At 60.4% G+C, this 27059-nt stretch overlaps 2 protein-coding genes across 11 annotated transcripts in view; one reads left to right on the plus strand and one right to left on the minus strand.

Moving 5' to 3' along the window:
- Window positions 1–72: 72 nt before the first annotated feature.
- AATK (apoptosis associated tyrosine kinase) lies at window positions 73–23307 on the plus strand. 6 transcript variants are annotated; one of them, XM_068151240.1, is made up of 14 exons: window positions 73–199; window positions 11209–11342; window positions 12560–12701; window positions 13578–13657; window positions 13785–13903; window positions 14379–14466; window positions 14662–14795; window positions 15511–15595; window positions 16571–16692; window positions 16872–17021; window positions 17125–20290; window positions 20438–20585; window positions 20675–20920; window positions 21109–23307. In XM_068151240.1, the coding sequence occupies exons 1-14, from the start codon at window positions 118–120 to the stop codon at window positions 21135–21137; spliced, it is 4725 nt and encodes a 1574-aa protein (XP_068007341.1). In that variant the 5' UTR covers window positions 73–117; the 3' UTR covers window positions 21138–23307. The 6 variants fall into 6 exon arrangements, with proteins under 6 accessions (XP_068007341.1, XP_068007342.1, XP_068007346.1 ...); XM_068151241.1 differs by having other exon boundaries at window positions 12563–12701; XM_068151245.1 differs by lacking the exon at window positions 73–199 and adding an exon at window positions 8345–8362.
- A 168-nt stretch (window positions 23308–23475) lies between these two features.
- Window positions 23476–27059, minus strand: part of BAIAP2 (BAR/IMD domain containing adaptor protein 2) — a 49780-nt gene continuing 46196 nt past the window's right edge. For all 5 annotated transcript variants that reach the window (XM_068151255.1, XM_068151250.1, XM_068151254.1 and 2 more), the window contains one exon: window positions 23476–25159. In XM_068151255.1, coding sequence (XP_068007356.1) covers window positions 25134–25159 — 26 coding nt within the window. In that variant the 3' untranslated portion in view covers window positions 23476–25133. The remainder of the gene's footprint in view (window positions 25160–27059) is intronic.

A 27059-nucleotide genomic window follows, 5' to 3' on the forward strand; every position in this document is an offset into this window, starting at 1 on the left:
GCACGGGGCGCGGGGCCGCGGCGGCCGCCATGGAGGAGGAGCCGCCGCCGCCGCCGCCGAGCCCAGCGCGGGGCCAGCGGCAGCCGGCGGCCGTGAGGCTCCCGCCGCCGCCGCGCCATGGGCCGCCTCGCCGCCGCCGCTGCCATGTCGGCCGCTTTCCTCAGCCCCAGCCTCGCCTTCAGCTCCCACTTCGACCCCGGTAAGTGCCGCAGCCCCGGGACCGACGAGGACCCCCATACCTCCTCCCCGTCCCTCGCCGAGCCCTCCCTGTTACCCTCGGGGGTCTCTCCCGGGCAGCTCCCCGCGATCTGCCACTACCGTCCCACTCGAGTCCCGGTTCAGCCCCGCACCGGTTGCCTGTGCCGGTGCATCATGCTGTGCCGGTGCACCGAGCCATGCCGTGCCGGTTGCACCGAGCCCTGCCGGTGCACTGTGCAGCACCATGAACGCAGCAACCCCTCATCGCCCTCGTCGCCTCGAAATGCCCCTCGATGGGCTCCGGTTTGGCCGCTCTGAGACAATCCCGGTGCGGCGTCGGGACCCGCTTGCCGCAGCCGCGCGGCATTTTGTTCCCCGGTGCTGGAGGGCGCGGGGGAATCGCGGGGGCTGCGCTGCCTCTGAAGGCATCTTCGGGATGGAAATGGAAAAACAACAACGGGAGCGATGGTGAGCGGGAGAAAGACGGTGCCAGGGGCTGAGCCCCCGCTGCCTCGGGTCCCTGCGTGCCCCCTGCCTGGCGGGGGCTGGTGGTGGCCCCATTGGGCTAGGAGAATCAAGGGGGCTCAGTGGGGTGCCGGGGAACGGGGAGCGGGCGTTCTGGGGGGCAAGCTGTTATGTAAGGTGCCGTGTTACGGCCTCGGCCGTGTCGCAGCTGCAGAAGGATGCTGCAGACGCTGGAGCAAAGCAGGGGTTGGCTTTTGTGCCTGCGTGTTTTGGGGCTGCAGCAGCAGCCTTCCCCTCGCCGCTGCCTTTTGCTCCAACGCTGCCAAACGCCGGCAGCTGCTTCTTGCCCTGCGTCCTTCCCTGTGCGGGCATCGCACCCACGCAGGGTATCGGGAACCCTTCGTGCCCATAGAGAAGCCACTGATGAGGTGAGGGAGCGTCTGGTGGGGCTGGCATCGTGCTGGGCACCGGCCCTTTGTTTACCAAATCAGGGAAAAACGCGTGTCAGGGTCCGGCAGCCGAGCTCCTGCACCTCTCCCACCACCTCCTCCATCACCGGGACCAAGGCGAAGCATCTCCAGTGCTGGACGCAGTGGCAGCGGAGGCTCTGGCTGTCGGTGTTGGGCTCCTGCATCCCTTCCAGCTGGGTCCCTGGTCCCTTTTTCCCTGGGGAGCCCTGGAGCTGGTGGCTGTGGATGGTCTGAACCTATGGAGTGATTTAAAAATAAAGCACGGCCAAGATTCACCAAACAGTGGCCCCGGTGCCGGAGACTTTGTTCCCAGCCTGCTCAGTATTGATTTCTGCTCAGGAGGAAACCTCTTTATTTGCATCTAAAATGCGGTAGCGCTGGGAACAGAGCCCTGTTTACTGTCCTCAGCCACTGGTATGATTCTTTTCCCTGGGTTTTCACGAGGTGCTCCATTTGCTGTGCTAATCTCATCAACCTGGGGATTGGCAGGGCACCTTTGATTTAAAAATCCTTCTGCAAGAAGGTTTCCATTGCAAGCCCCTCACTGTGCTGCTGCATGCCCAGGCCCAGGGCTCAGCTGTTGCCACGCAGCTGCCACCCACAGCTCCTGCCAGGGAGAGGAGTTAAAGGAGGGGACGAACCGTGGTCTCTGTTTTGTGGCTTTGTTGGTTTTGTCTGTTTGGCAGCACCTCCTGCGGGTGCAGCATTGCCGTCCTCCTGCTCCAACCTGGTTTCCTTGGGGTTTGCTTCTGCCAGCATGCAAGAGGAGGAAGCGCTTTGCAGGGCTCAGTGGCACAGCTACATCGTGGCACCATTGCTGGGTGCCAGGACAGGCTCAGGCTTCACCAAGGGGAGCAGAGACACTCCTGGCCCTGTATGCCTGAGTCCCCTGGGGAGGGACATTAGGAAGTCACAGCCACTGTGGCAGGCTATGGGATGAGACAGCAGCAGCGAACAGTGACAGTGGTGTCACCTGGGGATGCCAAAGGGATGTGCTTGCCTCAGCAACCCATGCTCAGCCTCAGCTTGTGTTTTTGGTGGGGCTGCTTGGCTCAGTTGTTCAATGTGCCCATGCCTGGTTGTGCCAGCTGCCCAGGCCAGTGTGCACTGCCCATGGATATACTTGCTCCCAGTGCTGGGGGCTCTGGGGATGGCTTTGTGGTTCCCATCTTGTTTTGCCTGTGCACAGGCCAGACTTAGAGAGGCTGCTGCATGGAGCACTGGAGCCACTGGTGGCAGAACACTAACTGCCCTGCTGGTGAGAGGCACTGCTGCACCACCTGTCCAAAGATGATTCCAGGGGCTTCCCGTGGGAATTAGGTGCCCATTCCCTGCCCTGGAAGCACTGTGACCTGTGGCAGCCTATCTGAGCAGACAGTGCATAGAGGTACCAGACAGAAGTGCTACGTCCTGTGTCACCTGAATGGGCAGAGCTTTGCTCTGGGGTCAGTGGCACCTCATTCCCTGTGAAGCTGATGGCAGCTGCTCAGGGACATGAGGATGTCTATGTTGGGGGAAAAAAGGCTGCTCCCCTCAGACCCAGGAGTGTGCTTTGAAATAATAAGAAACACCCCCTCTCCCCATTTCTTCTTCCCCATTTTTTCCCTCCCCTCAGCTGCCCTGGCCCTTCTGCCCATCCCATTCCATGCTCGGTCTCCAGGATTCTGCTTCTTGGACCCTGTGGTTTGGGGTGTCATGTGCTGGGGACAGTGTGTCCATGCCAGGGTCACCCAGGGCTTGAGGTACTGGGGAATGAAGGGGGGTCAAGACCAATGGAGGGTCTCCCCAGCCCTGTGTTTTAGGTCCTGACTGGCACATGCTGCCATCCACTGCTCCAGGCCACGTGGTGACAGCAGCTCAGTCAGTGAATGCTGTTGCTCCGTGTCCAGTATCATCGTTCACTGGTAGGATTGGGAAAGATCTTGGCAGATGGTGGTGGCAAAGGGGCTGTAACACCCAGAAGGACCCTGGCAGCCCAAATGGGGGGCAGGTACCCACTGTGCTCTCACCCTGGCCAACCATGCTGCCAGATGCTGGCAATGCCTCAGAAGGAAGGAGGGAAGGTTCCACTGGGGTCCATCTCTCCAGAGTGGTGAGCAGCAGGGATGAGCACACAGGAATGTGGGCAAATCCTGGTGCTTGTGGGGATGCTGGGAGTGGGCAGTGGCAGGTTGGCACATGGCAAGACCCCTACCCTGGCACAGCCTGGCAGCTGGGCTGATGTGGGAAATGATGCTGGTACAGCACTGCAGCACAGCTGGGCCCCACTCTACAGGGGAGTCTGCTCCCCTGGGGGTGTTGCTTCGCTCCCCCCTTCTGCCCTCTTTCTGCCTCTCCATGTGCTGCTCCCTCCCTCCTTCCCCGCTCCCCTGCCCCACGCACACGGTGGTTGTGTTCTGGATGGCGGCAGGGATCCCTGTCAAAGCCAATTAGGAGAAATTAATACACTGGGGTTGAAAGGGCTCCACGCTCCCCGGGGTGGGACGGGCTGTGACTCACGGGCTCCCTGCCCGGGGCTCCCGGCCCTCCCTGGGATGCTGTGTCCTTCCCACTCTACAACTACCTGAAAGGAGGGAGGAGCAAGGTGGGAGGGCAGTCTCTTCTCCCAGGGAACAAGTGATAGTACAAGACTATATGGTTTCAAATTGCACCAGGAGAGGTTTAGGTTGGGCATTAGGAAAAATTTCTTCCCCAAAAGGCTTGTGAAGGCCTGGAACAGGCTGCCCAGGGCAGTGGTGGAGTCCCCATCCCTGGAGAGGTTTAAAAACCATGGAGATGTGGTGCTGAGGGACATGGTTCAGTGGTGACCTGACAGTGCTGGGTTAATGATTGGGCTTGATGATCTTTAATCATTCTATGTGCTGGAGCAGTCCATAGGCTCTGCACACCCTGGCACCGCATGCTCTCAGCCAGAACGGGGCTCCAGCACCCACCTTACCATGCCACACAACCTGCCTCTCCTTGAGCCTCACCACCCTGGCAGCACTGAGCAATGTGGGACAGAACTGGCACCACCAACTCAGGGCTGCAGTGGGCACCTGCATGCACAGCTGCATCCTCTCCACTGACACAAGGGGTCTGCAATTAGCTGCATTAAGCCAGGGTGGGGCTGCAGCCAGTTGGGGTGGGGAGGTCTGCATTTAGCCAGGAGCTTGCCTAGTCCTGGCTTCCTGTGGTCAGAGCAGGCAGAGCAGACAAGTCCTGCTTCCCAGGTTTTGCCTCACTCATGTTGTGCTGCCTCACCATCCCATGAATTCCCTGTGCTGGAAAATCCCTGCCAGATCAGGCAGCTCCTATGCTCTGGTCAAAGGGGGTACTGGGCCACTCCTGTCCCACAGCTGAGCTGGTTTCTACCCTGAGTTCTGCCTGGGTGGAGCGACAGGCATTCTGGCTATGCTCTGCAGCCACTGCTCATGGCCAGCTGCTCCTGCCCTGGTAAACACCTTAGAAAAAGTGTTGCCCATTGAGGTAGGTTGAGCTGGGGGCACCAGGCTGGGGTGGGCTGGAGGGTGATGGTGCTGATGTGGAGAGGAGCTGAGCTGTGCTGACTCAGCATGCCCAGTGGCAGGAAAATAAATCTCCTCTGGGCATTAATCCCCCTGACAGCCTGGGGAAGCGTTGGTGGAGTGTGCTGTGTGGCTGTTTTGGGGCAATTACTGCCAGAATATCATTTGCCATTGAAATCTGAGGGGTGCTTCAGCTAGGGTGCACAGAGGAGATGGGAAGCATTGTGGGATGCGTTGGAGCTGATGCATGGCTCATGGTAGTGCTTGGGTCTGGCTGAAGGACTGAGTGGATGGTGGCATGGAAGGGCTGTGCGATGGAGGAAGGGGAACTGATCCTGGATTTCCTGTAGAGCCACTGTCCCCCCAGCCCAGGATGAAAGCAATAAGAATCGAGGGGTCCTGCTTTCCATCCCTTCTCCTCTGCCAGCCCTGGTGGGCATCCTCCTCCGCAGCCTGGTGGCAGCAGCCGTGTTAAAGCAGTTTGTTTTAATTACTGGAGCGAAGGAAAATTCCAGTGGAGGCAAATGCAGTAAATGGAGCAGTGCTGCCTGCCTGGCTGGGCAGGGACTGGCTTTCCCATGGGTGCTCCCAGGCTCCTGGCTGTGCCAGGGTGTCCCACTGCCAGGCCTCTGTGTCAACCTCTGTGGCCCTTCACCTCTCTGAAATAGCTGTGAGGTTGTGTGCTTCTCCCAGCACTTGTCTGCTCTGTAGGCTGTGGTGGCTGCACCCCAGGCTAGTGCTGGGGAGCAGGGCTGGGACCTGCTCCCTCCCTTGGGTCATTGCTGCTGCCATCATTACAACAAAGCAGGGTTTTTCCTAGACTCTTGTGTTCCTGTGCATGTGGGTGATGGGAGATTTGGATACCATGGAGCTGGCTGAGAGCAGGTGCTGGGCTGGCTGGTGCTGAGCATTGCCCTGGTTAATGCTCTGAGCATCCTTGATGCTGAGCCCTGCTCCCAGCTGGGGTCTGGACTGTGCTGACCTTCCTGGGCTGCAGTCAGGAATCCCTGAGAGTGTCTTGGGAGAATCAGACCCCTGATGTCCACTCAGGCAAGTGGCCCTGGCAGCGTGGAGTGGACACTGTGTCTGCCTGCCATGCTCTGGCAGGGCTTTGCAGGGCCCTTGGTACGTGGGGCCAGGACCAGCCACTCTGGATCTGGGAGTCTCTGGCTCTGCCAGCACCATGGCTGCAGCAGCCACGGAGGATCCTGTTGTCAGCAGTCGCCAGGGTCCCCTCCACAAGGCTCACCCAGATGGTGTTTGGTGATGTGCCTTTGGTGATCCTCATGGGGATGGCGCCACGTGGCTCTGAGGTGTGGGGCATGCAGGAGGGGAGGCCCTGGCTTTGCTGCTGGAGCAGCTCGAGGCTCGGTAGCAGCGAGGACTGCCCTGTGGCGTGGGCAGAGCTCCTCCAGAGCTCACGCTGGACCCCACGCCGGGGTTTCTGCCCGGCCTGTAGGGCGTACCCCTGCCCGCTCGCCCCTTGGCCGTGTCTTGCGTGGGGCCCTGCTCCGTCGGCACGCTGCTTTGGAGCCAGAGCTCCTCGTTTCATAACGCCGCGGAGCAGTTCTGATAAAAATAGGCTGCCCTGCTCCGCGCTGCTCCTCTCCCACTGTTACGTAAATGCTGCTCTGGCGACAGCCTTGTCTTGGCCGGTGCCACACGCCGCCAGTGCTGGCACCACGCTGCCATGCTCGGTGGGCAACCCCAGCCACCAGCACCGCTCCTGCCATGGTGCTGGTGTGGGGGGGTCTGCGCCCAGCGCGGGGGTGGATGCTCCCACGCTGGGCACAAAGGGTTGTTCCCCGTCCCTCAGGGCAGCAGGTTTGCCGTGGTGCAGCCGTAACGTTCCTGCCGGTGCGGGAGACTTCGCAGACCTGATTTAAAATGCCAAGCAGGAGAATTTTGGTGTGGATAATCAGCTGGCTCTTGCCTTGCATGCCTTTTTGGGGTTTTTTTTTGACATGTGAGGGTTATTTTCTCAGAAAATGGAGAAAGTTGGTGAGGGTTGGGCCGTGCCGGCTGGAAGCGTGGCTCTGCAGCAGGGCAGGTTGTGATGGAGGAGCTGGATTTTGTGTTTCTAATCAGGCTGACATGCTTGGTGCCTGCACAACAATGGTGTGGCTTGGCCTGTACTTATCACAGCCCTAATTTTGATTTCATCACCTTAGAAAAAGACAAATGAGGCTTTTTCTCTTTCTTTTTTTTTCTTTTATTCCCCCCCCCATCTAATTATTTTTTTTTAACTGTTAATTCATCCCGAGATGATAAAACCAGAATTAAGAGGCAAGATTCAATCCTTTTAAAACACTTCTGCACTGGTTAAGTAAGCCCACATTAAAAGATACATAAGGAGAACAGATTAACAAGGCGTGCCTTGCATTTGAAATTAACTGATTCATTAATCACCGGAGAGGATGCCCAAATGGCCCTCTGGCTCTGTTTCTGCTGGGAGAAGGTCTCCAGGTCTGGAGGGTACGTGGGTGCTGCTTTCTTGTGCCCCAGTTTCAGCCAGTGATACCTTGATAGAGAATGCTGTGGGTACTGGCTGTGTGCTGGGCTCTTTGGTGGCACTGGTGGGTAGTGCCAGCCCTGACCCTGCTTCTGTGGCAGGAGAGATCTGAGCTCAAGGGCAGAACAATCAGGGCTATTCTGCTTCTTCCCTCCTGCCTCAGTTTCCCTCTGGGGGCTGCAGACAGACTGTGAGGAGCAGCCTAGCATTTGTGTGCTAAATGGCAGCGGATGGTTTCTTGCCGCCTGGATGCGTGTGGGTGAGCAGAGCGCTCATCCTGTGGGGTGTAAAATTGCTTTCCTGGAAGCTGCCCATGGACCTGGGGATTAACACAGTATGAGAACTGAGCTGTGATGGGAGAACTGCTAGGGCAGGGGAACAGCTGGAGGAGGACCTGTGGGTCCTGTGGGTTTGGATCCTGTACTGCTCCCTGCCTAAATCCAGTCCTGCACCCTGTCCAAATCCTGCCTTGATCTCTGCCCAAATGCGCTCTTGCTTCCTGCCCTTCTTCCTGCCTGAATTTTGCCCTCTGCCCTATCTAAATGAATCCTCTCCCAGCTGGACACCTGCTGTTGGGTGCTGCACCCTGGCACAGCACGTTGCACCCTGAGGCTACAAGGCCCAGCAGGTTCATGGGGTGGGGTGGGATGGTGAAAGAGAAAGGGAAGATATATCGATCATGCACCTGAGGTGATGGAGCATCTGTTGCCCAGCAAGCCTCACCTTGCCATGCAGCGCATCAGCAGTCCCGGGGGCAGACACACTCTGAATTATAGGCAGGGAAACTGAGGCACAGGACTGTGGCATGCACCTTGTCCTGCAGTGAGAGGCCAGGCAGAAGCAGAAGGTGACAACATGCTGTGCCCTGCAGCTTTCTGCCCTGGGCAGAGCTATCGCGCATCGCGCGTGCACTGCCCTCTTGGGGGAGGGTGCTGGGCAGCACCTGGGTGGGTGGGCAGGAGCTGGGTGCCGCCTGCCCGTGGCTGGCCCCACGCTCATGCTTTTCCTTGAGCTGGGAGCCCTAAGCTGCTGCCGGGCTCTGCGGGAGCCCCCGGCTCGTCCCTTCCGTACACGTCAGCCACCGCTCGCCGTGCCGCGCTCCGTTCGCCGCCGTGGAGAGACGAGCGGCGGCCGCAGCATCGCCCAGCCCGCAGAACAGCCCGGCAGCAGCGTGCCATGGCCGGCGGGGAGGCCGCGGGCACCCGGCAAACGTGAGTCAGCAAAGGGCAGGGCGATGCTCCGGAGGCCGGCAGCATTGTGGCTGGCAGAGCGGGCACCGGGCGTCGTGCTGCAGGGCAGAGCGGGCACCGGGCGTCGTGCTGCAGGGCCGAGCCCCCCTGCCCGGCTGTCTCCAAGCCTTCCTCCATCGCCGTTGAGGAAACAGCGTCCGGGGCTGGGAAGCGGGTGGGGAATGCAACAGGGTGGGGAGGAGAGGGCTCTGCCAGCTGTGGGGTGTGTGCAACGAAGGGTCCGTGGGGTGGGAAAGCAGTGCATGCCCCACTGCACCCCGTTGCACCTCGCTGCACCTCGCTGCACCCCGCCGCGCTCAGCATCCCTCATCTCTCCGTTGCGTTCTGGGCTTGATGTGGAGCTGTGACAGGTGCCCCTGGGGCTGGAGCTGCTCTGCCACCAAACCCCACCTCTCCCCACTCCGTATGGCTGGCCGGGGTGAGAAGTTGGTCACTGTCCCTGCTAGCCCTGGGTGCTGCTCGAGTGATGCAGCAGTTCCTGCTGGCCAGAAGGGAGGATGCATCGAGCTGGCCGTTCTCAGCCTCACCACTGTGGTGAGGCTGGCCCTGCATGAGTCGTTTGGGAGCGAACCCTGTGGCTGAATGAGTCCCACAGGACCTGTGTGGCCGGGGAAGGGGGTTCGTGATGGTGACCCTGCCACCTCCCCCAGCCTGGCACCTGTGCCAGTGCAGTGTGCAGGGATCAGCCTTGGGGTACTGCCTCCCACCCCAGCACACCTGCCACCACGTTGGGTGCACACCTGCACCTTGTGTCCACCTGCACCCCTGATGGGCTTCAGTTAGCTCTGAGTATCTCAGCCTTGACCTCGGGGCCATTGTGGCAGGTGGACCTCCAAGCAGGCTGCTGGGGAGGGGCTCAGTGTTGGCACTAAGTAGCAAGGCTGAAGGAGGGCAGTGACAGGTGGCCCTGCTCCTGGAAGAGCGGAGACTGGAACCTCAGGATGATGTACACAATGTGATGGGCACCCCAGCTTCTCTTGAGAGCCCTGGGGTCCTTCACATTGCATGCATCTGGCTGTACTCCCTGCCCCATGGTGCTTTCTGCGTCCTGGTGCTCCACCTGTCCTCGTGTTCCCTGCCCCCTGGAGCAACTTGTGCTCCAGCAGCCACTACTGCAGGCACATTCAACCTGGTTTTAGGATTATTTGGTCTCCGAAATGATGCCATGTTTGCCATCACCATACCAAACACCTGGGCTGTGGCTATAAGGAAGGGCAGTGGTTGCTTGCCCGGGCAACTGGATGGTGGCAGTGGGTCATGATAGAGGTGGTACCCCTTTCCCAGCACAGCATCCTGCCCTGTCTGGGCTGGTAACAGCTCCCAGCTCGCTGGTGAGTGAGTGGTGGGGAAACTGAGGCAGGAGGACACACTGGCTTAGAGAGTGATTGGTTTGTGAAGCTCAGTTTCCCGAGCTGCAGCTGGGGGGCGGCTCAGCTGACAGTCCCTGTTGGAAAGGCTTCTGTCGCCGCTCTCTGCTCCCTGTCGACGTTCAAAAGGCTCTTTTCAGTGAGTCATTTTCTCTCTTGCTGTCCCACTATCCAGGGAAAATGGTGACATTCGCGGTACAAAGTGTGTTCACCATGGAAACCAGCAGAAAGGAGGGGGAACACCACCCCCCGCTCCTCGCAGGTTCGGCTTTGCATCCACAAGCTGTAGAAGATGGCTCTTGAGCTCCTTCGTAAGCACCAGAAAAGAGTTTGACGTGGCCTGGGCTGTGCTGGAGCACACGGGACTGATGTGTCCACTTGCTGCCGTGCCAGGAGACAGGGTGCTCCGTGCCCATGCTGGGCAGTGCCTGGGAGTGGCTCTGTGCTGCTGGCTCATGCCCGGGTGGCAGGACCTTCCCTCCCCAAATCCGCTCTGCCCTTCAGATGCCTTTCTCAAGGACATGCACCAGAGTCAGGGCACAGCTCAGGAGCTGGCAGTGTGATGTTGAGCTTTGGCATGGGCAGCAGCAGAGGGGCAGCTGGGCTGCGGCATGGGGCTGGTGATGGAGTGATGCCCTGTGGTCTGTGTGTGGAGCTGCATGTGTGCCATCAGCATCCCTGAGGGGCTTAGCACTATACTTGGTGGCCTGGGGAGGGACCATGGCACTGGATGGGGGTTTAGGTCTGGGAATATGGTTGAGTGGAGACGTGGGTTAGGGCAGCGCACCCATCACAGCCCTGATGTCCCAGTAGGAGGGCACTGCACTGGGCAGTGCAGGGCTGTGTGTGGTTCCCTGATGAGGATGGCTCTGTTGGCATCACCGTGGCCTTCCGGCTTCCTCCCACCACAATCACACTGGTTGTTCAGGCAGGCTCTGGGCAGAATAGTAATGTGGCAGCTGCAGCTGATGGTGGGGGCATTGCAGGGACTAGCAGCTGGGTTGCTGCTGCCACCATCCTCCCTGCTACCCAAGGAGACAACTCATCCACAACGCAGGCTGGAGCAGGGTGGTGGGGGCTGGATCTGGGGTGTGCTGCTGCCTGGAGGGTTCAGTGCCCAAGCAGGAGCAGCAGCACCCCCCTCACCTTTGTGTCTGCTGGCCTGGGGTCCAGAGCTGGTGCAGTCTCTCTTCATGGGATGCCATTACCACCCTCCATCTGTGGGGGACTGGGCTCCAGTTAGCCTCCCTGCAGGCTGCCACCAAGGTCCTATCCTGGCTCTAGGGTCTCTCCTGGGCCCCCTACCCATCCAAATGCTTTCTGCCAAAGCCCCTGTGAACTCCAGGGTACTTCTGCATCCCATGACCCCCACCTGGCCAGGACCCCCTGGCACAGCCTTATCTGTCCATGGTCCCCCCCATGCCCCTCCTGTCCCCACAGACGGCACCCCCCTTAGTGAACTCTCCTGGTCCTCCTCGCTGGCTGTTGTGGCTGTTTCCTTCTCGGGGCTCTTCACCTTCATCTTCCTCATGTTGGCCTGCCTGTGCTGCAAGAAGGGGGACATTGGCTTCAAGGTGAGCCAGGGATGTGGAGACAAGGGACATGGGGAGAAAGGGGTCTCCCCAGGCCAGGCTGCCCTGGGACCTGGGTAGGGGAGGCTCTTCTTTGGAGCCTGGCAAAGGATGGATCTGGAGAATCCTATTGCTGCTAGGGCTGGTCCCAGCGCTGGTGCAGGATGTGTCCCAGCTCAAGAGAGCATTACTCAGGGGGAGCTCAGCCCCTTCTGCCTTTCAGAGTGCTGCCAGGGCTCAGCATCTCTGTGGGACGTATCCTAACCCAGCTAGGATCTCCACTTTTCAGAGCACCTGGATGCTACAAACTCCCTGCTCTGCAAAGCATGGATACTGTGGGGCTCAGCATCACTGTGGGTCATATTCTGACCCAGATGGACTCCCTGCTCTGCACAGCCAGGATTTGTGGGGCTCGGCATCTCTGTGGATCACATCCTGACTCACTCAGGCTCCCCACTCCGTGGCTCTGTGCAGGGCCAGGCCACAGCACGGTTAAGGGCCATGGCGGTCCCACCCTCACGCCCCCGGGGGTGGGAGGCACCCTGACCTCACAGGCACAGAATGTGCCGAGAAACAGTTTTTCCCTAATTGCTGGGATTTTTGTGGAGGCTTGAGGCGCCCGTGGCGGGAGGGGGTCAGGCAGGGGGGGACATGCTGGGCCGTTGTATAACCATCCCACACCGTCCAGAGCACCTCGGCCTGCTGGAGGGGAACAATGAGCCCCCTCCTGCCCCCACCGTGGCTATATAGGGGCAGACGGCAGGGGCTGGCCGCTGTCCGTGCCTGGCGGGTCACAGTGCATGGCACCTCGCGGGGCAGCACCATGAGGCAGGGCTGGGTAGGAGCAGGGCGAGATGCTCACCATCACCTACCTGCTTGCCCGGGCAGCTTTTCGGAGCCAGGGGCTGGCTGGGTGGCGCAGCCAGGTAATCGGATGGGGTGGTGGGAAGGGGGTGCCTGACCCAGGGCCATCTTCTTGGAGGGGCGTTACCAGCAAGGTGCAGGCAGGGCTGCATGCTGGGAGGCTGAGATTTTGGGCTCCTCATGCTGTAAGGATGTGATTTCAGGATCCCCATGCCTTGGCGGGGGGGGGGGGGGGGGGGAGGGGAAGAGGTTTGGTGATCCCATTGGGGTGGTGGGCAGAGGGGTGTGTGGGGAACCCACAGGGTCAGTTGTCTCTGCTTGGTGTGTGTGTTCCCACGTGCCACCCCCTGGCCCAGGAGTTTGAGAATGCCGAAGGGGACGACTATGTGACGGAGCTCTCAGCCCAGGGATCACCTGCCCCCCAGCATGGCCCCGAGGTCTATGTCCTGCCCCTCACCAAGGTCTCCTTGCCCATGGCCAAGCAGCCTGGGCGCTCAGGTAAGCTGGGGTAGGGTGGGTGATGATCCTTATGGGACCCTTGTGTGCCTGCAGTTGAAGGCAGAGCATCGCTGGGCTGGGGAAGGGGTGCTGGGGTGGGGATGGTGAGTCCCCACTGCTAAGGAGGGATGGCCACAGAAAAGCCCTAGCAGCTGAGGTCCCTTCGGGGGCTGTCCCTATTCCTCTGTACAGGGGTCCTGGTGGCCTTTCCCCACCCCCCTGCATGGCACTAGCTCAGGGCAGCAGCATGCACTCTGCCAGGGTGTAAGAGGACAGGGGCACCCCAAACAGTGTCACCTGAGAGCCCCAGTCCTGTGTAAACAAGCCTGTGAGTGGGAGAGGAATGTGGGGGGCACCCAGCCGTGGCCCCCTCCCACCCAGCATCACTGCCTAGCCTGGAGAATGGCAGCAGTGTGGTGGGGCCGGTGTGGTGTGAGGCGGCGCAGCACAACAATGGCCTCATTGCTGCCCGCCCTTGGCATGGGTGCTTGAGGGGCTGGACTTGTGTCTGGTGGGGGGGGACTGGGAAGGGGCTAAATGCCAGATCTCCTGCTGGTATCAGCTTTGCTCTCCCTGGTCCCTGGGGAGAAGGGGCAGGGAGCCAGCTTGCTGCTGCCACACCATTTGGGGACGCCGGTACCCCACATCCCCCCACCAGCGCAGCTGTGGGAGGATGGCTGGGCAGGACGATGCTTTGGCTGAAGGCTGCTTGGCAATGGCTGCTGTGGTGGCTGCTCTGGAGCCCCCCAGGGTGCTGCAGAGCCTGGCACCGGGTGGCATGGTGAGGACACCATGGCACAGCCATGACTAGGGGGTAAAGAGGGCAGGCTGGGTGGGCAGAAGGGCACGCGGGCAGCTGGATGTGCTCTGTTACAGTGCAGCTCCTCAAGTCGGCGGACCTGGGGCGGCAGAGCCTGCTTTACCTGAAGGAGATCGGGCATGGCTGGTTTGGCAAGGTGAGTGGCAAGGGCAAGCACCCTGGGATGCCTCTGTCTGTGGGGTCTGGACTGTGCAAGATGGGTTTTGGTGTGAGGACATGGCACGTTGTGTGGACAGAGGGGATGAGCCTGTCCTTTGCCCCAGGTGTTCCTGGGGGAGGTGAACTCAGGCATCAGCAGCACTCAGGTGGTGGTGAAGGAGCTGAAGGCCAGTGCCAGCGTACAGGACCAGATGCAGTTCCTGGAGGAAGCACAGCCCTACAGGTACATCTGGGGTCACTTTCTGGTGCTGCTGCACTGAGCACAGCCGACAGCAGGGATGCCCTCAGATAGTGCCTGGTCCCCTCCGAGCTGTGTTTGGCTGCTGAGCAGGGCTGTGGCTGCCCCATGCAGGTGCCCAGCTGAGTGCTCAGGGCAGCAGGGCTTCATGCCAGCCCTGTTGCCTGTCTTGTTGTGGCAGGTCAGGGGCTGTGCTGGGAGCTGCTGGCCTGGGTCTGCTGAGGTCATGGGCAGAGTGGGGCCGGGGGTGGGGCACAGAGCTGCTCCCTGCCCTGGCAGAGCTGAACAAATGTCCCTTTGTGGCATGTCCCAGGGTGCTGGGACGTGCTGGTACCCACTCCCTGAGCTCCCAGCAGCCTCCAGCGCAGCAGCAGAGGTAGCAGGGATATGGCTACTGGGGGGGGGGGCTGCCACAGCCAGCGTGGTGCCAATGTACCCCCCATTACTCTGCCCTATGCAGGGCCCTCCAGCACACCAACCTTCTGCAGTGCCTGGCCCAGTGTGCCGAGGTGACGCCGTACCTGCTGGTGATGGAGTTCTGCCCCCTGGTGAGTCCCTGACTTGCTGTCACGTCCCGAGCCTCTCCCTCAGGTGCTGCCGTGGGACTGGGTTTCAAGCTCTGGCTGGGTGGGACCATGGAGGGGACTGCAGAGCTGTAGGCAGGGCTGGGCTGGGCAGGGTACATGGCTGTTCTTCCAATCTATCTGAATGCCAGGGAGGGTGACAGTGACCCTGCCCTGCAGGGTGATCTCAAGGGATACCTGCGGAGCTGCCGCGGGGCCGAGGCGATGACCCCGGACCCGCTGACCCTGCAGAGGATGGCGTGTGAGGTGGCCTGCGGTGTCCTGCATCTCCACAGGAACAACTACATCCACAGGTAGGGCTGGCCTGGCACCCCGGGGAGGCTGGGGAGGAATTGGAGGGTCTCAGATGCATGGGGTCCCCAGGACACTGTGGCTCCCACTCCACCACTGCTCCTCCTGCCCAACAATATCCTGGTGCTGAGTGAGTTGCAAGATGGAGACTCCAGCATCAGTGATTTTGTTGAGGAGGGGGTGTGCTGCCGTCGGGGCTGCTGGACCTTCCCCTCCCTAAGCCCGGCTCTGCAGGCAGGTGCCCATGAGGGTGCCCAGTGCTGTAGAGGCGGGGGATGTGGGGTCACCAGCTGTGCCAGAGAGGGCCTCTCCTGCGGGCATCTTGGCCTCAGTGGGACCTTGGGGGTGTTGCGTGTGCCTCGTTCGCCTGAGCCCTCCAGGGCTGGATCAGCCACCCGGGAGCCTGGCACTGTGCCAGGGCTCTCGTTGCCTGGGGACGCCCGCTTTCCGCTTGGCTCAACGTGTGACGGATGGACGGACGGACGGACAGAGGTGCAGCTGGGGCTGCGCCGGCATTCCTGCTGTGCATTTGGCGGCCGCTTCTCGGCACGCCCGGGGTTCGGCTGTGAGAGCGCTGCTGCACAACCCTGCTGCTCCCATCGCCAGCCTGCCGCCCACAGAGGGGGTCCCCGAGCACAGACCCTCGCCCCCCCCCGGGTGGTGGGTGTCCCCCAACGCCCTGTGGTGGCGGTGACAGCACTGGAATTTGCTTGGCAGCGACCTGGCCCTGCGGAACTGCCTTCTCACAGCCGACCTGACCGTGAAGATCGGAGACTACGGACTCTCACACTGCAAGTACAAAGTAAGGCTGCTCTGGGGGAGGAGGGGACTGGGGGCTGCATGCCGGGACCCCACAACAGGCACATGCATACACTGCCCCCAACCCTGCACATCATCCCTCCACATATTCAGCTCCCCAGGCTTTGTTGCAGGGTGGCAGTGGGGAGTTCTCCTGCAGACCTGCCAGGGACTCTCTGTGCCCTGGTACCAGGTTGCCCTTCAGGCTTGTGCCCCCCTGGCTGGGGCTGGCAGCTCCACCTGAGCAATGAAGTGGGATTTTCTTCCCTGAAATGGCTTCAAATTGTACCATGGAAGGTTTAGGCTGGTCAGCAGGGAAATTTCTTTCCCCAAAAGGGTTGTCAAGCCCTGGAATAGGCTGCTCAGGGCAGTGGTGGAGTACACATCCCTGAAGGGACTGAAAAGCTGTGTAGATGTGTTTCTGAGGGGCATGGTTTAGTGGTGACCTGGCAGTGCTGGGTTAACTGTTGGACTTGATTTTGGAGGTGTCTTCCAACCAAAATGATTCAATATGACTTGAAGTGCCATGGCCCCGGTCCCCAGTGCAATGCAGACAGGGCTCCCTGGTGCTGCCTGGGCTGGCCTAGACATGCTCTTCTGCCAGGGGCAGGTCCCTGCAGGCAGCTTCCAGCACATCAGATTGCAGGCTGGCTGCCTGTGGCTCCTGGCAGGGTGGAGGCTGGGAGAAAAAGGTGGAGTCTGTGGGATTGGAGGGGCTCAGGACAGGGGCATAGTGGGGATAAGTGGAGGGGAGAAGGATGTACTTGGTGGGAGACAGACAAATTGGGTGCCAGGAGGAGCAATGGGTCTGGGAGCTGGAATGGAAGGAGCAGAGCACATGCCAGGTGGGAATCTGAACGAGGGTGCAGGTGTGGAGTGTGGGGGTGGTGGTGTGGGGACAGCGCTTGGTGTGGTGTGGCTGGTTCCTTCCGCGTAGGTTTGACGTTCTCTTCTCGTACTGACCCTACATACTTGGCAGGACGACTACTTTGTGACGGCCGACCAGCTGTGGGTGCCGCTGCGCTGGATCGCCCCCGAGCTCATCGACGAGGTGCACGGCAACCTGCTCATCGTGGACCAGACCAAGTCCAGCAACGTCTGGTGAGCAGGCTTGGGATGGGTACGGGATGCTGCCGCCAGCACGCCTGGCAGCTGGTGGGTGCAGAGGAAGGCACCTGGAAGCCTCAGTAGGACATATCAGGGTGGATCATTTGTGGGGCTGCTGACTGGTAGCAGGATGGGGGTCTCCTCATGCCCCCAGCATCCCGGTCTGCCTGCAGGTCGCTGGGTGTCACCATCTGGGAGCTGTTTGAGCTGGGCAGTCAGCCCTATGACCACTACTCTGACCGACAAGTGCTTGCCTATGCCATCAAGGAACAGCAGCTGAAGCTGCCCAAGCCTCAACTGAAGCTCTCGCTGTCAGAGCGCTGGTGAGGACTCAGGCTGGGCTGCAGCCACATCCTGTCCCCTCCCTCTCCCCATCCCCAGGAGAGTGGGAGGGCAGGTGTTGACCCTCACCCCTCACCGTGGCAGGTATGAGGTGATGCAGTTCTGCTGGCTGCAGCCAGAGCAGCGTCCTACGGCGGAGGAGGTTCACCTGCTGCTCTCCTACCTCTGTGCCAAAGGGGCCACGGAAGCAGAGGAGGAGTTTGAGAAGCGCTGGAACTCCATGAAGCCCAACGGCAGTGCCAGCGCCAGTCACCACGGCCCTGAGCTCTCCTCCTTCCCACTGCTGGAGCAGTTCTCTGCTGATGGCTTCCCCTCAGATGGGGATGACATCCTCACTGTCATGGAGACCAGCCATGGCCTTAACTTTGAGTACAAGTGGGAGCACACCAAGACTGAGCACTTCCAGGCTCCCCTGGGGTCCCTGAGCCCCAGCAGCGCTGCACGCTACCATGACCTCTACTACCCAGCCACAACCACGGGACACCTGAGCCTGGGGGTCTCACCCTCCTGCTATGAGTGCAAGCCGCCGGGCTGCCCTGGGCTGCCAGCGCCCGGCGTGGTGCCCATCCTGGGTGCCCACAGCCCCTCACTTGGCAGCGAGTACTACATCCGCATCGAGGGGCCTGGGGAAGGCAGTGCCGAGCTGGACTATGCCATGTGTACCTACAGCCCTGCAGCTGAGCAGGGCTCCCCGCACCCCCCATCCTGCTGGCGTGCCCAGGGGACCCGGAACGGCAGCACCTATGACTCTGACAGCAGCCCCACCGTCTCCCTCAGCATGGAGCCGCTGCTGGGCCACGCGCCGGTGGGCGAGGGCTCCTGGGAGTGTGCTGAGTACTACCCCTACCCCTGCCCAGGGCAGGAGCCACGGGGTTATGAACCATCCCCCAGCCACAGGGCAGAGGGGTACCTGCTGGAAGAGGAGCCCACCCAGTTGGGCACCCAGGACTGGCCCATCCCTGGTTTCCAGCCCAGCATCTTCACTGACCCCTTGGGTGTCTCACCGTTGGTGAACAGCACTTACAGCCCCCCGGGGTACCGCGAACCACAGGCAGCCCCTCCAGGTGGGCAGCTGTCAGGGCAGAGTGATGCCAGGCCGGACTGTGTGGCACTAGAGCTGGGTGAGGACAGTCCCCCTGGTGCCCCCCACACCCAGGGCACGAGCCCCCCACCTCAGCACCATCCCTGGGCCTCCAACAGCTCCTCCAACAACAACATCAGCAGCGGTAGCCCAGCATCCCATGAGGCCCAGGCTGGTGACAGCTGGTGCTACCGCCGCATGATCACCTTCCGGGGGCTAATGGCCAAGCCGCTGGGCACCATGCCACGCGGCCAGCCGCGGCTCGGGGGGTCCCCACCAGGCCATGACTTCCGCCGCCTGCGGCAGGATCAGCCCCCCAGCATGGCCGGCAGCTCCTCCTCCCTGTGCCGTTCACCCTCCCCACGCCGCCAGGCCTGGCACAGCCGTGACTCATCAACCTTCGGTCGCTTGCAGGCAGCAGCCCTGGCTGGCAGCCCCGCCACGCCGTGGGGCCCCACCGCGGCCCCAGCAGCTGGAGCAGGGGCCCAGCACGATGTCTGCCTGGACGAGAGCCTGGAGAGGAACAGCCCTACCCAGAGTCCGCCGCCCCATGCCGCAATTGTGTCAGGGCCAGGGGAGGCCACCCCCATGGCTGGCACTGCTGCGCCGAACCCCAACCCCCCCCCGGAGCCTGGTGTAGATGGTGCCCAACCCACAGCAGAGGCCGCTGAGGTGCCTGCGCCAGCGCCTGGGGAGCCTGCGGGTGAGTGCGGGGTGTGTGCTGCTGTTGATGCCGACCGGACGCCAGACAAGACCTTCTCCAGTGCCAGCTTCCCCAGCGTGGACGAAGGGAGTGATGAGGACACTGCAGACCTGACCTCTGGCGTCTTCACCGACTTCTCTGGGGACTACACAGAGCGGGTGGAGGCGGCCCCAGCATTCAAGTCCCTGCAGAAGCAGGTGGGGACACCGGACTCCCTGGAGTCACTGGACATCCCCTCCACAGCCAGCTCCTGTGAGGTCTTCAGCCCCACTGCCTTCACGCCTTCTGGCCAGCCCAAGGCCCTCGACAGCGGCTACGACACTGAGAACAACGAATCCCCCGAGTTCGTCCTCAAGGAGCCCCACGAGCCCCGAGAGCCAGACACCTTCAACCAGCTGGGGAAGCCACCCCCGGGTTTGCCAGTGAGCGAGGGTGAGGGTACGGTCCCCGACGCTCGTGTCCCCACCTCCCTCGGGACTGAGCTGCACAGCCTCACTGAGAAGAATCCCTACCGCGACTCTGCCTACTTCTCTGACTATGATGCAGAGGCTGAGCGCAGTCCCAAGGGTGAGGAGGACAGCGACGGGTCCCGGACCCCAGAGGCAGAGGAACATCCTCAGTCCCCTGCACAGGATCTAGGGAAAGCCCCAGGGCCAGGAGAGGACCCGTTGCACCCCCCAGGGGCACCCAGTAGTCCCCCAGCAGGCCCTGGTGTTGCAGCAGCAGTGGACACACCAGTGGTGGGGGTCTTGGTGGGGGACTGTCAGGAGGCAGAGGCTGGGAGCACCCTGGCTAGCCCCACGGGGCAGGCTTTTGGTACCGAGCAGAGACCCGCTGGCACGGGGCTGGTGCTGAGCAGCTCCCCACAGCCAGATGGCGAATCCTGTCCTCCGGGCTCTGTGACGCCCAAGACTTTCTTGTTGACCCCAGTGCCGCTGAGCCCTGGTGAGCCAGAGTCCATCGAAGGGACCCATGTGCCTGAGGCCATCCCTGGACTTGGGGAAGCTGAGGCTGGGGACAAACAGACTGTGCCTCCCACGCCAGGGCTTGGGGAACTGGGGCTGCCCCTGGAGGGAACTGTGGTGGATGATGCACCAGGAGGTCCCAGCACCTTGCTACAAGAGAGTGTCTCTCCTCCGGGCCTCTCTCTGCTCCCCTCCACCCGGGAGCCACGGCCGGCTGTCCCTGAGCGCTCTGAGGAGCTGGAGGAGGAGGAGGAGGACACGGAAGACAGTGATGAGTCAGACGAGGAGCTGCGCTGCTACAACATCCAGGAACAAAGTGAGGAGAGTGAGGAGGAGCCAGTGGCAGTGCCCATCGTGGTGGCTGAGAGCCAGAGTGGCAGGAACCTGCGGAGCCTCCTCAAGATGCCCAGCCTGCTCTCCGAGGACTTCTGTGAGGATCTAGAGCGCAAGAAGAAAGCAGTCTCCTTCTACGATGATGTCACCATCTACCTCTTTGACCAGGTGGGTGGCTGCTGTGTGGGAAGAGCTGGGCACTGGGCATAGCACCATAGTGATTTTAGATGCTGTCTTCATGCATGGGGACCAGTGGTGGGAACCTCCCCACAGGCATGCCCCCAGTGAAGGTCCCTTCCCTTCTCCCTTGCACAGGAAAGCCCCACGCGGGAGCTGGCTGAGCAGAACTTCCCAGAATCCCCCCAGCCTTTGGGGCAGCCCCCTGCTGCTGGCAGCCCCCCCAGCCCGGCAGACAGGCTCAGCACCTCAGACGACTCCTCGGATGGCAATGTCTCAGAAGAGAGTAAGGAGCTGGGGGGTTGTGGAGGGCAGGGGTGGTCTGGGTCGGGGTGAGCACTGCAGCGGGCTCAGCCCCTTCCCTCTGTGTCACAGGTGGCGGCTTCGAGTGGGATGATGACTTTCCACTCGTGGCGGTGAAGCCATCCCTGACGACCTCACTGACAGGGACAGCAGCGGAGCCTGACCCAGCCGTGTCCACGCTGCCTGCCCTGCCCACGCTGGTGCCAGCTCAGAAACAGGTGCTGCCTATCCAGTTCTCCCGGTTCACAGTCTCGCCTGCCCCAGTGTCCCGGTTCTCCATCACCCACGTTTCCGATTCAGACATGGACTCCATAGGAGGTGAGTCCTGGGACCCCTTGCCATCCCTGGGCAGGGTGGGTCCAGAGAACTTCTGCTCTCCCAGGGCCAACTGCTGTGGGAGCCAAGGGTACGTCCTGGTGCCCTATGGAGATGGTCACCCCTCCGAAGGGCTGCATGTGCTGTGGGAGCACTAGGACCTGCTTAAGCCAACTCTCTGGTCATTGCAGGCAGCAGTGAGGATGGTGACCGGGAGTGAGCCAGCCAGCACCGCCCACCGGGCATCATCCCAACACCGGTACCGGCGCAGGATGGCGAGGCTGGGGACGGGGCCCGGCCGGGAGCTCCCAGCCTGCGCTCTGGAATTCTTTTAGGCAGATTTGATCGGAAGGAGCTCGTTTGCTGCTGCGAGCAGGAGAGGGGCCAGGGCCGCCCGGGGCCAGGCGGTGGGTGACGGCTGTGCGTGTGTGTGTGTGGCTGTGTGCGTGTATAAATAGACACTATATATATATATAGACATATATATATATATATAAATTAGAGCATTTAAGGGTAGTGCCCTGACCTTGCTAACACTTGCGGAGTGTCCCCCCCCCCTCCTCCAATCCCAGCAAAAATCCCCTCCCTTGGCATCATGCCCACATGTCCCTGTCCCCCTTGTGCCATGCACTTGGCCTTGCACCTCACCGGCTTGGCTGCACCACAGCCACGGGATGGCTGTCCCACAGTGTCCTCGAGTGAGGGGCCATTGGCTGCTTCTGCGGTTTGACGTCACCCTGAGTGCACCCACTGCCTGCACCAGGGCTGCCACCGGCTCTCGTACCCAGGGTGGGCAGCATGGCCTGGGGGGGTGGCTTGAGGGGCCAGGGGAGCTCCCCTCTCCCTTGAGTTTGGGGATCAGTCTCAGAGTCCTGGCCCAGCTAAAGCCCTGGGGACCGCCTGCCCCCCTGCAGTGGCATGGGGAGGGCTGGTGGGAGTGTGGGGGTGTCCCAGCTGCCCGTGTGGGGTGGCCCCAGCCTGGGACCCACCCACCTGATTATTTTTGTATTTAAAGAAAAGGATTAAAAAAAAAAAAAGAAGCAAACAACAAACCAACCCAAACCCACCTTAAAAAACAAATCTTGCTGTCGACTGAACCACATTGACGCCATTTTAAGTTATTGCTGCCAAAGAGACATCACAAGGCGGGGGGTGGGGGAGGACTGGGGGGGGTGTGGGGTGCTTGCAGTTCTTTGTTCCATTTTTTTTGTTTGGTTGGTTGTGTTGCAGGGGTTTTTTATCTTTTTTTTTTATTATTATTTCCCCCCCCCTTCCCCTTTTTAAATCCACTTGAGGCTTAGGATAATTGTGCAATTCCAGCTTCCAGAAGGAAATGGAAGTAAGCGGAGCTGAGCGAAACCTTGAAATCAGGGCTGGTTCCTTTGGGGTCTATAGACCAAACCCTGAGGTGAGAAATGCCTCCCCCCCCAGCCTCCTCCACTCCCATTGCACCCTGTCCCATGTCCTATGGTCCTGGCTGGCTGCTCTCACCCTGTGCACATGGGGCGAGGGCACGCGTCCTCGTGCACTGGCACCTATGCCCAGACACACACGCACATGCACCCACATGGGATGGCGCTGGTGCCAAGGGGGTCTTGCTCCATGCCAGGGCACGGTGCTGCAGGCTCAGCCTGTCCCCGATTTGGCACAGCTCTGGCACTGTCCTTGCCCACTCTTTTCCCACCGCATGCCCAGCCCAGCCTGGAGCTGTGGCTCCAGCCAGGACCCTCTCAGCCAGTAGGAGGCTGTTGGAGGGGCCAAATGGCTATGCCCTGAAGGGACAGCTAGGGTCCTGGGAGGACCCAGGGCTGCTGTGCAAGCCCCCTGCCCCACCTCATTGCTTCTCCCACAGGACCACTTGGCTAGTCACTGGTGGAGATGATTGCTTTATTTAAGTGGTTTATTTAAGCTCCAACCTGGCCTGTATGTCCCTCCCTCCAACCTGTGCAAACTCTTTGCTTAAATCTTGTAGCCCTCATGCTGACCAGGGGCATGGGGCACAGCACCCCTGGGCAGTGGTAGGGTGCTGCTTGGGATGCCCTTCCTGCATTGCAGGGGGAGTTTGCTCAACCCGCTCCCCACAGCCCTTCCCCTCCCTGCTTGCACCCAGGGTGCTGGTCCTGTCCCCACCCTTTCGTGTGTCGTCCCCCTCCTCGGGTTTGGTCTATGGCACCGCAGGTCCCTGCCTCTGGATGGCAGCATGAGGCCAGAGCTGGGGCTTGGAGGGTGGTGTTCTGTTTTTTTTAATAGAAAGGCTGTTATTACATTGTCTATTTTATCAATACGGGTCATAACTGCTGTATTTTTTAATCAGTGCCGATTTCCATACAGCTCCCAGCATGTGTGTCAAATATCATCAGGCCAATAATAAAGTTTTTAAAATATCTTAAGCTGTTTCCTGCCCAGATCATTGCCCAGCACATGGGCAGCTGCCAGCTCTTGCCAGGCGCTGCACATCAGCCTGGGACTAGGACTGGAGCTGCTGGGGATGGAAACCAGTGATGCTCCAGGGCCAGGCTGATGCTCCTAGCAAAGGAAAACGCTGTGGGTGGGAAGGGTTGGGGGGGGGATTTTATTGCTCATAAATTACTTTTTCTCATAAAAAATTATTTCAGGTTACATCTTGCAGGTTTCACCAAGCCAGGAGTTGCAACAAAGCCCCAGGGGCTGGCTGGAGCCGGGGGTGGCTGCCTGGGGGGTGCCAGCAGGCAGGACCCCCATCATGGGGCTGGAAGAAGATACCGTTGGTCCAGTGGCCAAGGGGGACTCCCAGGCCTGCCCTCATCTTGGGCTGTGAGCCCTCAGCCCTCTCCCACCCCCTGCCCCACAATCCAGCAAAGCCCTTGCCCCATCCTGTCCCTCATCCATTGTCTGTCCCCCATCCACTGGCTCCAGTGCCAGGAGAGGATGAAGCAGCAGGCTGACCAGAGCCCAGGTGGTTGCAGGAGAAGCTGCTTTCCTGTGGTGAAGCTGCAAAACCCATCAAAGGGGACACAGCAGCGATGAGCCATCACTCCATGACTGGGAAAGAGCTCTGTCTGCATGGAAACCCACAGGAACGACCGCCGGGAGCGACCCACATGCCTGGGTCTCAGCCAACGCCAAACAGGCCCTGGTGCACTGGTGGTTAAACAGTGCAAAATGACAAACACAGCGGAAAAGGCAACACCTCTGAGGGCACTGCCTGGCACAGCTGCAGCTCCTGCCTGGAAAACCTTCTCCCTGTTCCTGTAGCTGGGATGTGACCCTGATGCTGGCACAGCTCGGGGTAAGCAGCAGCCAGGAGCTGGCTTGCTTGTGGGCACACACCCCTGTGATAAGCTCAGCAAGTGTGCATGGATCTGTAAATTTATCTCTACCTATCTCTCTCTCATGCAGCCCTAGTAATAGAGGAAGAGCAAACAGCCAAGCAAGAGGTCTGGACTGCGACAGCCTGTCTGAGAGGAGCAGGGTGCCACTGGTGGGCACCCTGTGGCCCTGGACACCCCAAGGCATGCTTAAACAGAGCCCTCGCCTCCAAAACTGGGTTTCTTAGCTTATATTTTACAGCAGTACCGTCACACCCTACTGTACAGAGACCTGGAGCTGCAGGAGCTCTGGGAGTGGAGCCTGCCCCATCCCAGCATCCTGCTGGCAGAATCAAATGGGCAGCATCCCAGTGTCTCCCAGTCTGGGGCAGGTGGAGTGGGAGCTGCCTACATTTCCCACCACCCCTTGGGCTTGCACAGGGGATCCTGGCTCTCCTGCCTCTCCCATGAGTCCCTGATGGCTGGGCAAAAGAGAGAAAGGGAAGCGTTTCCCCTTTGCCAGTGCTGCAAGGCTGAAGCACAGCTCCCCTCTGGAGAGCTGTTTTCCAGCTGTGGTTGTTCTTCTAACTATGGTGAGCTTCTGCTATGCCTAAAAGCCAAACTGGCTCTGGGGCATGCTGCCGTCATGGTTCTGCACAGGCAAAGGACAGGCTACAGGCAGCAGTTTGACCCATGGCCACCAAGAGGAATCAGCTGGGTCTAGAGGAGAACTAGGGCACTAGGTTTAGCCTTTGGCTTTCAAAGCAGCAGGATTAAATAAACTCTGCCTAAAAATGAAGTCCTGGGGAAGCTGAACGTGCAGTGGCAAAGAGGAGGAGGTGGCGGCGAGTGCCGCGTGGCAGGGTGGGCACCAGCGCTCCCGGATCAGCTGATGAACGGCGCTGAGCGGTCGTTCGTCACCGTTGGCTTCAGCTGGACGTTGGCAAAGGGGTTTCTGCAGAGAAAGAGGAAGGCAGAATTTAGCAGGAGGGATGGTGGCAACGGGGCCTGGGAGGACAGGGCACCAGCACAGCGAGTGGCAACCCAGTGAGACCCCCAGAAAGCTTTTGCAGTAGAGCCAAGGAGGTTCTGCTTGATGTAGATGGTGCACTGGGTACCCCTTGAGCCTGAGTGGGGCTGGTGGCAAGCCTGGAGGGACCAGCCCCATTCCCTCTACCTGCCCAGGTGTTTGGGAAGGTGTTAAGCTTGAGCTCCTGGCCCTGTGGAGCCATTGGGCTGAGCTGCCCCCCCTACTTCTCTCTGCTAAAGCCATGGTAGATGTAGGAGATACGCTGGCAAGGGCTGCTGCAGACAGGGTGTTCTCCCACCCTGCTTTCCAGCAGCGCTAAAGCTGGGGCTGCAAAGGGGCACTGTGGCTGGAGAAGTGGCTCCAGTCCCCTTCCAGGCTGGGCTTGAGCCATTCCCACACAGGAGAGCACCTTGAGATGACCTGGCTCTGCACTACACTGCCATAGGCAGCAGTGGGGGGTGGGGCACCCCAAAATTGTGCATGGAGCAGGGGAAGCAGGGGGTTTCAGCTCCCTGTGCCCAGTTTGCCGTAGGACATGTGGAGACCCCTGGCCAAGAGCACAGCTGGCAGCTCTGTGCAGGGTGTTTGTAGAAGCCTTAGAAGCAGCCAAGTACCCAAACTACATCCACAGCCCAGCTCCCAGCAGACCAGCCTAGTAAGCAGCTGGGTTGATCTGGGCTTTTACCTACCTGGGGTGTCCCCAGTGCTGTCCCCCTGCCCCAGCACTCACCAGCTTTAGCAGCACAGTGTATGGCCAGCCCACTGTGGCACACTGTCTGAAAATGTTCAGCCCTGGTACACTCAGGTCCTGCAGCTAGGACAGAGGCTGCTGCACTGGGTGCTGTGACAGGGGAAGCACCCTGAGCTGACCTGAAGAGGTCCATTCTGTCCCATCCTGGCAGGAGGTAACTCCCAGGGGGGATTCACGCTGCCATGGGGGTACCCATCAGCTGCTTGTGGGTGCAAATCACCCTGGGCAGCCTGGAGCCATTGGCTTCAAACCTGCATCAGGCAAAGTGATCAAGGGAAATACAGAACACCCCTGCAGCATCCCCAGCCCTCTCTAGGGAGCTGCACAATCCCTCTCCCATCCCCAACAGGACAGTGGTTCTGTGCCCACAACAACAAGGCCTGCTCAGCCCTTAGCACTGCCACAGACCCACACACTAGGTCCTCTGTCATGTGGCAGAGCCCTACCCACATCTCTATCTGGGGATGACAAAGGATCAGCAATACAAAAACGACCCTGGGGTTAAGCCATGTTAGGAACAGCCACGGTTAGTGGCTACCTCCCCACATGGACCCCAGCAGCTTGGGGAACATCTCCAAGCATCTCCCACAGGACAGCAGGAAGAGACTAGGTTCCCCCAGCCCCCTGGGAAGGACACACACTGCCACCCCCAGCCCCTCTGCCCTGCTATCCCTTACCTCTCAAAGCGTGCTTTTGCTTTCCTCAAAAATATAAATGCCTTTTGCTTAAAACCAGGGTAATTAATTTCCCACCTAATTAATGCAGATTCTTAGATCACTCCCCCCCTGGATGCCAAAAAAGATTCTCAGGACTGGAGGGAGAGGAAAGGTTGCTTTGATGAGTCACTGGGGGGGTTATTATTTAACTATTTTTGTTCTGGCAGAGAAGAGCCACTGGGGCAGGAGCCTGCAGAGCTCCAGCAGCCACAGGGAAAACCAGCTCACGGATCAAAGAAAAACAGGGAAGGGCCTCTCCAGGGCTCTGCAATGCCAGCGAGGGGGTTCTTGGCTCCTGGGGAAACTCCTCCACCCCTGCCCTGGGGCCACAGCCAGGACCAGGAGGCTCCCGAGATGC

The sequence above is a fragment of the Melanerpes formicivorus genome, unplaced genomic scaffold (assembly GCF_026170545.1).
Source record: "Melanerpes formicivorus ecotype bairdi unplaced genomic scaffold, bMelFor1.0.p_v2 SCAF_21, whole genome shotgun sequence".
Classification (NCBI taxonomy): Eukaryota; Metazoa; Chordata; class Aves; order Piciformes; family Picidae; genus Melanerpes; species Melanerpes formicivorus.